General features: G+C 30.1%; 1 protein-coding gene across 2 annotated transcripts in view; it reads left to right on the forward strand.

The window, feature by feature from the left end:
- Window positions 1-10,113, forward strand: part of LOC105451989 — a 282,408-nt gene extending 272,295 nt beyond the window's left edge. For both annotated transcript variants that reach the window (XM_011692746.1, XM_011692747.1), the window contains exons 8-14: window positions 2,784-2,900; window positions 3,025-3,138; window positions 3,316-3,459; window positions 6,862-7,064; window positions 7,565-7,716; window positions 7,803-7,875; window positions 8,162-10,113. In XM_011692746.1, coding sequence (XP_011691048.1) covers window positions 2,784-2,900; window positions 3,025-3,138; window positions 3,316-3,459; window positions 6,862-7,064; window positions 7,565-7,716; window positions 7,803-7,875; window positions 8,162-8,183 — 825 coding nt within the window. In that variant the 3' untranslated portion in view covers window positions 8,184-10,113. The remainder of the gene's footprint in view (window positions 1-2,783; window positions 2,901-3,024; window positions 3,139-3,315; window positions 3,460-6,861; window positions 7,065-7,564; window positions 7,717-7,802; window positions 7,876-8,161) is intronic.
- The last annotated feature ends 543 nt before the right edge of the window (window positions 10,114-10,656 follow it).

Genomic DNA, 10,656 nt, shown 5'->3' on the forward strand with positions numbered 1-10,656 from the left:
CTCTCACTCCATTCTGATTTATTATTTTTTTTTTTTATTTCAATCGAATTCTATGTTTATTCTTCAAGAATTTGTAAATGTTTCATAAATTATATAGTAATTCAATATTTGTCATTGTTTAACAACAAGTATCGCGTGTGTTGATTTTTTTTTAATTAGAAGACGTGTGATGATATATTAAGCTTATATTAGTATAAGTTAAGCTATATATTAAGCTTAATATTAGTTAAAATAAGCTATTTTTGTATTCATAGATTTATATTATAATTACATTGTTTTATCCGTTATAACAATACAAATAATTTCAAGCGTAAAGAGTTGAATTATTACTTTGCTGTACTTTCGCAACAGTCGTTCGTTACGTGTCACATCAGAAAAAGACCATTTCTTTTTGCTCAAGACGGAGGAGTAACTTATGAGACCAATCATGAGTTTTTGATATTTGTTTTCTTTCTGTCGAGTAACTTCTAAAAGTGCATTCTATATCGAAAGCTAGTAGGAACACCTTCACGATTGCATCCTCTCCACCTTCGTTAAAAATTTCGTTTTTAACTTTTAATTTATTTTATTTATCGATTCGGATGAGTTTCGCTGTGTAAAATAAAACTACGTGAGAAAATATGGCGTGTGCATGTCATTCTTTGTTATAAGTTATTTACTCACTTTGTTTTACCTTAAAATTGCCTTTGCTGAACGTTTTTCTCGAGGAGAGCAATTTCTCAGCATCAAAGAAAATAGAAACACACACAATAATTTTATAATTCAGTATTATTTCTTTTTTGTTGCATAATATATTTATACATCATCTATGATTTGTGTTGACAGTGAAATTATTAAATTAAAATACTCAAATCTCATTTAACTTTAATTAACTATTAAGATTTGCTTCAATTAAATGATTACGAGTTTGTTGTAAATTAATTCTAATTGTAGTGGTCTCTACTAATTTTATTAATTGGCGTAGAAGAGAAACAAGGAATTGTTCAATCAATACAAGGAGCAATCAATAGCGATTCTCAAACAATAATAGTACTTTGTTACATTTTTCAATAATTTGCAATTTGCTATTACGGGGTTCACGTCAGTCTTAAATCAATTTCCATGATTGATTTAAGAAAAAGAAGATACAACTAAATTGACTTGAATTTTAATCATAACTTTTTCGCAAACTTTTATGTTTTTCTTCATTAAATATGCGGTGGAGCTCAATTCTTACCTTAGCTATGCACGTTTCTTTATTCATTACTGTTTATTAATAAAATGGATTTTGTTCTTATATTTTGTTGTTCTTAATTACGTAGGTATTTAATTATATCAATGATAAATTTTCGCGAATCACAAAAATTTGTTTTATCTATCACACAAAGTATTCTATAAACTGTATTTAAGAATGTTCTTTATTCATAGAAAAATATCATATTTTGATTGCTTGCTTCGAGATGTCTGCGAAAAGGCTACAATATCTTTCATACTCCAGAGCGGAATTCTACGTGAAGATTCTTGAATTTCTCTTTTACGGGCATTCTCGTCAAAGCAATTTCTTCTTTTTCCGTTAGTCTCTGTCCACTTCTACCGGCACTTCGATAATACGATCGGTGATATAATTCGATAGAGGAAAGTCCGTCTCGGAGTGCCATTTCCTCTTAAACGCGGCCTAGTGATTTTATTCGTTGCCCCTCGACAGCGTCTTTATTTCTTTGCCGCAATCGGAAAATATATATACATACATATATTTATCACTATCTATCTTTTCTTGCAACCCAAAACTGTCAAAGGATGTGTAAATATAGATTTACACGAATTAGACGAAAGGTTAGGAATGTAAAGAACGAAGCATTGAACGAAAAATCTCTTTTTTTCTTTCTCTCCCTCTTTGACGTCTATTTTTAAAATATTACAATAAAGAGAATTATCAATGAATCAAGGAGAATAAACAGGCACGAGTAAAGAAATTGAAATTTTGTGAAAGATTGAAATCTTTTTTCAAAACAGGTGAGAAAGTGTACAAGTCAGTAGTCACGACGATGGTTTCCTTTCTTCGCGTAATGAGTCATTCTATCCTTTTTCTTGTAATCTTACTGCATTTTCTTTCGATAAGAGCAGTCTAAAAAACAATAAACATCTTTATATAAACACGTTTGTATTATATAACCGAATGAATTACCAGCTCGTATTGTAAACAACATTGTCAGGATAAGAGACCAAAGACGAGCGAAATATAGGTGTCAGTTAATATTTAAATATAACTATGTGATTTTACATACTCTAGCTTCAATGAACTGCGAACCGTTACTATCGGATTCAACGCAGCATTTAAAACAGAATCGTATCATCACGCTGTTAAATAATTTAATGAGTACTGATGCTTACTTGCATCTTTTAATAAATCATCCCCCTTCCCCCCTTTGTTGCGACTCCAAATAAATTTAAAATCACATAGTTATATTTAAATATTAACTGACACCTATATTTCGTTCGTCTTTGGCCTCTTATCCTGACTGACTACGTTTGTATTATTTAAAGCTAACTTGTGATTTCTTATATGAATTAAGTAGATTGAATGCTATAATTAATTTCAGAGATAATATAAATTCATAATTTTCGAAAATCTAAATAGCTAATAAGCCTTACAGAAAAACATTTAACTTAAATACTGTAAGTTGAATATTTTTCTATAACACTTGAGAATATCGCAAATTAATATATTGCCTGCAACATGACTATCTAGAAATATTCAAATTATTTTAAACACGTCAATATAAAATTGTTATTTTATCATTTAGGTGGATATTACCGAACTCTGTCCATCAGCCACTGTATTGGCACAACAATTGACTCATGTTGAACTTGAAAGACTTTCTTATATCGGACCCGAGGAATTTGTGCAAGCTTTTGCTAAAGTGAGTTCATTTCTATACATAATTGCAATTTTGTAATTAAATTATTTTAAAAATACTTTTACAATTTAATAATTATTTCTATTGTAAATTATATTAAACGCTATTATTTGTACTATTCTGTCAGGAATCGCCGCATTTAGAAACATCTTTCAAAGATATGAAGAAAACCCGCAATCTTGAGTCGTACGTTCAATGGTTTAATAGATTGAGCTACTTCGTCGCGACGGAAGTTTGCAAGGTAGGTCGTAGTATTGTTTTAAATTGTATATAAATATTCTTTCTGCGTACTTCTCGTGTATAATTCTTATTGCTTAATCCAAATTTTTTAGTAAAAAAATTAAAAACAATTTTTTCTCAAAAGAATGACGAATGTGCTAGACATTTTACAATTAAAAATTTTTCTCTACTTTTTCAGCATGCAAAGAAGAAGCAACGCGTTCGTGTCGTCGAATACTGGATCGAAACTGCTCGAGAATGTTTCAACATTGGCAACTTCAATTCTTTGATGGCGATCATCGCTGGTCTCAACATGTCCCCGATATCTCGTTTGAAGAAGACGGTAAGAGAGAACACATAATTTTCTTTTATATCGTTTGTATCTTTTATTTTATATTTATATTAAATTGTATAATAGGAAATTATAAAAGTAATTCTAAATTTATGTACATTTTATTTCCAATATTATAAATATTTTCTACACCAACATATATTAAATTGGCGTAATTGCTCCACAAATTCTATTAAAATTTTGGGGTAACAAGTTCCGCGAAAATTGCGTCCAATATATTGAAATCGGCATCGATACATTTTATTCGTACAAAGATATTTGGGACAATGCGTGTATATATCTCTCAATTTTTACATCATCCTAACAAGAGAGTATTTGAAAAGTGCAAATATTCACAAAATGGGTGGTGTTGACGCATTTTTTGCATTAGACTGCAGTATTGGGAAGGGATGGGGAATAATGGTGAAATGACACAACTGGCAATGACATATCCATTCGTTTACACACTTTACACCCTTTCGCGGGACTGCACATCAGAGCAATAAGCGCCCTGTAATCGTCATATATAAATCGAAAGTAGTGTGCTGAAACGTTCAACAAAGAGTGTGGCAAAATGCCGAGAACTAAATTATAGTACCGCGAAAAAAAAAGGTATCTATTAAGAGCGAGTTTGATACTTTTGCATGTATAATCGATTTAAGATAGGCCGTAAATAATAAACTCTTCCATTTTAGCTTTTGAATAATATAATAATTTAGCTTAATTTTTATATATAATTCACATAGAAATTAGTTGTATAAAGTTGTTCCCAGTGTACTACTGAATGGAAGAAGATGTTAGGCAATCGCTGTCGATGAAAAGAAAGCAAAGACAGAGAAATCGAATTAGCTTGATTGAATTTTTCCTGTCGTGGTTGGCCGTGACGTCGCAGAAAAGACCCGAAATGTGGCTCGCGATTTGGGTTAATTAAAAAGTTTCAAGTCAAACGGCGTTGCTCGGCAACGTTGTCCTCGCGCCATTGCCGTTCCTTTCGTCTCGTTGGGAATTAGCTAATTGCCCAACCAGCGTTCCATGTCCACGGGGAAGGACTCGCGCTATTACGTATTCTCGATTTCCACGCGGATGCACTCCATCCAGGAATTCCTTTAATCCAGTCGTCGCTCCCGGCGGAACGCTCTCTCGGACATCACTTCCCGAAAGCTTCCATATATATTTAATATTTATCTCAATAATGATGAAGCAAAGTACATTACCTCACGAGAAGAAATTAGATCTTTAATAATTGGGAAACTATTTATAATTCCATAATAAAAAATTTATTATGGAAAATTATTTTAAAAAATATGTCTATGTATAAATATCCATATTAATTTATAGATATCAGTGAAGATCATAATACATACAGGTTGAAATCTTTGAAACCGAAAATATCGGAATCGTAAAATAGATGAAAAATATTATCTTATTTGAAGCAATACAGATTTAATAAAAAAGAAAATCATGTAACATTTTTAATAATGATGATAAAAATATGTTTAATGTATTATATATCTTTGAGTGATATTTACGACTGATTAAAAGGCAATTTATCATGATTTAAAAATGATTTATATGCTAATTTAACTTAATTAGTTATTAAAAAATTTTAATTAAATATAATTACTATAATATACTATATTAGCTAATTTACTATATTAATTTACTATATATAGCTTAGCTAATGAGAAGCTAAACAAAAACTAATTAAAGCACAGAATGATTGACTTTAGACCTCGCAATAACAATTTGCAAACGAAGAGAAATCTAGATTGGAAGAACAATTGAATATCAATGTTGTTTTTTTGCGCTCGCATTATTATTTGTGCCACTGTTATCACAATTTCTTCTAATCCCGTTGATATATCATCAAATTCGAATTCGTTTATTGTAGAAATTAATTTTATAACTTACCAAGATAAAAGAAAAACGATATATTACTCATTTCGATACGAAACGAAATGACATCGGCGCGGCGGCGCGGCGACAAGAATAAACATCTGTTGTACGCGGGAAAATAGAAGAGCAAGAACAACGTAAATTTTACATTCTTTGTGTGATAAATAATAAAATAATTAAAATTAAAATCAAATTTTTATACATTACAAAATCAATATTTCAAAATGTCAATGTACTTTTAAAAACTAAATTGTTAATACTATTATTTTGTGAATATGAAATATGAATTCGCGAAATGATACATTTCATTATATGTATGGGAAGAAAGTCGGCAATAAATCTGGAACCTGCCGACTGCAAATCAATCGCTTTCACACAGACTCATTTCAAGTTTTATTAATATTTATAATATTCTCTTTGTGTTTGTTGATTAATTCTTTCAGATTGGAAAATTTCGAAACCATTCTTTGAATAAAATTATGGCTTGCTAATGCAATTATACTTTTCCTTATGATTTCTTAATTAATCAAATTTCACGACTTGAGATTTTCTTACTAAATTTTGAAAAAAGCTTTTACTGAAGGAAATTCCTTATTACTTGCATCCCCTGTGTCCTATTATTTCTATTATTTCGCTGGTCTTTTTCTAGAATCTAGAAAGTAGATTCTGTTCCTTTCATACGATAGTATTCCGACATCCTTTCCGGCGCAACCAGTTTCAATTTACCGGATCTGGCAGGAGTTCCCGATTGCTACTGTTTTTGCTCTAGACGAGCGTTTCCGGTAGAGTCGAATCAAGCCGGGCCAAGAAAAATGGCTCTCACGACAGGCAGGAGAAAGTCTCTGGAGATCAAGTATTTGTGAGACAGAATCAAAAGTCAAAGTCTCAGCTGACAAAATAAAATTTTGCGAAATAGAAAATTATTTACACATAGATAATCCACTAATTATAAATATGCAACTTGAAAAGAAGGAATGTAACTAAAAACAAATTTTTACATTAAACAAATTTTTATTCTTTATTAAAGAGATTCACAAAAACTTGTATTGAGACATATATTATTTATTGTAATATTTTGAAAATTAAAAGGAAAGAAATGAATAGTAAAGAAATAAAAAAAAAACATTTATCAATGTATTATCAAAAGATTTTAAATATAAAAAATAAAAAGACTAGGAAGATATAAAAGTATTTCAATCGTAATATATTATTCGTATATTATTCATCGACTATCTGTAGCACCTTTAAACGAGCAAAGCCTTCGAACAGACTAAAAACAAGATTAAATCGGTGAAAGTTAAATAAATTTAAACCTTGAGACATCGGCTTGGATGTGTATTTTGCCGCAATTATCAAATATTATGTAAAATTATATACATTGTTTCATTGATTTTAGGAAAAATGTTACTTATTAAAATTAAAAATAAAACTTTTTAACAGATAATTTTACAATTACAACTTTTAAAAAATGTTTTAAAAATCAATCTATGACTTAGGATATATTTTCATGGTTTTTAGTGGTCGAAAGTACAATCTGCCAAGTTTTCGATTTTGGAGCATCAGATGGACCCGAGCAGCAATTTTAGTAGTTATCGTAGCACATTGAAGGCCGCAATGTGGCGTAGCGCTGGCGCTACAGATGAACGCCAGCGAATCGTAGTGCCCTTCTTCAGCCTTCTCGTCAAGGACTTGTACTTCCTCAACGAGGGTTGCAGTAACAAGTAACTACTATCATATATATTGCAATCTATTTATATTATAATTTCACAATATAATTTAAAAAATATATTTGTATGGGAAAAGGGGTCGCGTCTAACATATGCATATACTAATAAACTTACATATAAAATGTTTATTTAAATTTACACATTATGTTTATGTTAAATATTAATGAAAAGAGTATTTTTTAGTAATGCATTAAATCTTTAATCTATCTTAATGTTCTTTACAATGTAAAAAAAATTATATATATATATATATACCTATATATATACAATATTATTTTAAATTTATTTTAAAAGGTATTATTTTAAAAAGTTAAAAAATCTTAAATTTTTTATGAAAAAAAATTTCGTTTTCTTTTTTAGACTTCAAGTTGTAGCTTGTATGAAACAGATAAAGATTGTTCATCAAATATAATAAATACAACACATACTTAAACATGACAAGCTTTCTTTTAGCTAATTAATTACTAATGCTCAAATTCAATTATGCATTTTAGACTGCCAAACGGTCACATCAACTTTGAAAAGTTCTGGCAATTAGCGAAACAAGTGACTGAATTTATTGCGTGGAAACAAGTTGCCTGTCCGTTCGAAAAGAATCCGCGCGTTATTGCCTTCCTCCAAGCGAGTCCTGTACTCACGGAAAACAGTAAGAAATATTTATTCTATTTCGTTGTAGAAATGCGAAGACAAGAAATTGTTCGATTTTTAATATTTGTTGTTTTTTCCTTGCAGCACTTGCATTAGCATCTTTTGAATGCGAGCCACCCGATAACAATCCGGAGAAAGAACGTTATAAAGCTTTAAAGTGAGTATATTGCATTATACTATTTAGACACAATATTCTGTTAGATATAATTGTTATTATAATGATTTTATAATTGTTGTGTATATATATATGTATATATATATATAATTTTAACTACACAACAATTATAAAACTATTATAATAACAATTATATCTAACAGAATATTGTATAAATATATATATATATATATATATATTTACAAAACCCTGTATATTTACAAAACAATTTTGAAAACTCGTATATGTAAGTAAGAAATAAAAAAAAATTTACAATTATATGTTATAGGTCTGAGATGAATGCCCAGTGAAAGCGAGCTATACTGAAATATGCTGAATGGGAACGATATTGATATAATATATATGAAAATACATTTATAAATATTAATATATTCGTAATAGTAGTTTATGCGCAAAGATGATAAGAAGAAAAATGAAGAATGGATGGAAGGAAGAGTAACAGCGGACTGAAGTATTACTAGGGCAACTTACGCGAAATTATGTATTTCTGTCTTGCGAATTTATCGTCAAAAACATCTCAACAACGGTTTAGCATTATCAAGAATATTATCTAATTGATCAGAACAACTGCACTAATTTCTCCATTGCATTTCTTTTTATTTTATGTCTTTATTTGAGAAAGAAAAAAGAAGGAGGAGAAAGGAAGATAAAGAAAGCTAAATTTTAAAATATTACTCTTTAGTTCTGATTTTGAATGGTCAAGTTATTTCAACCGGTTTACAGATATTCAGATTATCATAAAGAAACATTATTTGTGCAGTATATAATGAATTTTATTTAAAATTTATAATCAACAAGACTATGCTAATTAATTGATTACATCTAAATGAGAATCAGTATTTAAATGTTAATTGTCAATAAATGAGATTGCACAGATCGGTCGATTTTGATCAACATTCATGAATCTAAAAAAGCAAATTTGAAGTTTCAATTATCTTGGTGACCAAAAAAGTTTTTATAGTCAACGTGGCGCAAATATAAGAGTTAAAGACGCTTTGAGGACATCTATGAAATTCGCTCGACAATGTCGCATAGCCGTAAGTATAGTTCCTAAGCCTTTGGCTCGCAGGTATCTTTTCTCTCGAGCAAGAACCGAACCGCGACTCCCTTTATTTTTCCGGACGATTCCGAATGTAACCCGAAGAATCTCGGATCTGCTCGAAAGAGATGTGATCGGCGCGTTCAACCTTTTGTATATAGTCCTTTTGATATACGCTAACAGACTCCTAGATGTGAGAGATAGGGCCGTTCCTGTAGAGTAAGTCTGTAAGTAAGCTATAAGTTCGACAAGTATATCGTAAGGATCGTCGTGCACGTACTTAAGAGGATGAGGAACTAATCGCGAGGACGGGATTAATCGAGACGAGAAAAATAAGAGTCAAAAATTTCGGCGAAATTAGACGGCTCAACTCAGCATGAACTCGATTTTCATGTTTTTGATTTAATTTCATAAATCTAATCACTTTTTCCATTTCTTCTGTGACGCACGCGAATATAATCTATGAATGTAAAACAGCATGAAATGGAACAATGCTCCATGTATAATTCGGACCAATGTAATCACTGAAGTAAATTTGGTTGCGACAATCTCGTATGCTTTTTTATAAAATTTGACTGCAATTAAAATCAGAGAGATATTCTGAAAGCTGCACTTAACATATTGTGGCCACAAATTATTCTTGTAAATTATAACGTAATACATTACGCAGATTTACGAAATTACGCGTTTATTTTCCCTCAATATTTATTAATATGATTTAATTTACAAATAACTAATTGTAAGATGTTATAAATTTAGCAATGAAATATATTTATTGAGATGTCAAAGCACATCTGAATGTCACAAAAATAAAATTGACAAAAATTGGCTTTTCCCAAAACGAAATTGGGTTCGGCATTAATTAACGTGATTAATAAATGTAAATGTAGTGTGCCGTGCCTTTAATCAAACATAGCGGAAATGTATTAAACACACAATTTATAAAATATTATGAGATAAAATTATGAAATACTAAATGTCAAAAATATATTCTTAATCCGTGCGTCGCTATTTGTCGCGAGATCATATACTTTTCTCATTAATTCATAATTATATAAATTTATAATTTATTGGCCTTCATACTGATCGAAATTACGGTTCTGCTAGATATAATATACCAGATAAAATTTCTTTTAATTTTATATTCAAACAAATTTGCTCAGATAAATTCGAAAAAAGAAGACATGTGTTTCCAAACAGAGTTATAGGGACCAAGAGTTCGTTTCTCCTGGGTACGTAAATATTATCTATGGCATAAATAAAATGCCGAGAAATTTCAATATGGCACGATCAAAGAAGGGAAACAAAACTGACTATTTCGAATTTCGCTCACCGGACTTCACAGTCTGAGAGAAAAATTGCATGTACAAATCGGAACGTATTTTTAAACCACGATCTCATTTAACTGAAAGAGATATATACGTGTTGATTGAAGAAATAATAACGTTATGTAATAATATTTCATAACTCTTCGAAACGAGACAAAACATTTTCTTTCATTTCTTTTTTTGTTTATTCCTATTTAGTCTTTTTTAACAAGAATTCTATATTCGTTCTCATTTTTTCTCACACTCAATAAAATAATCGATATTGAAATAGTCAATCGTAGTTTTATCTCGTTAACGAGAATATTTTCCATTGTATTTTTCATACACATTGTCGAGGAGTTGGAGATCATTTTTATCATCTTTCTTACGTCTCTCTCTCTCTCTCTCTCGGAAGAG

This window comes from Wasmannia auropunctata, unplaced genomic scaffold (assembly GCF_000956235.1).
Source record: "Wasmannia auropunctata unplaced genomic scaffold, wasmannia.A_1.0 LD336039.1, whole genome shotgun sequence".
NCBI classification, from domain to species: domain Eukaryota; kingdom Metazoa; phylum Arthropoda; class Insecta; order Hymenoptera; family Formicidae; genus Wasmannia; species Wasmannia auropunctata.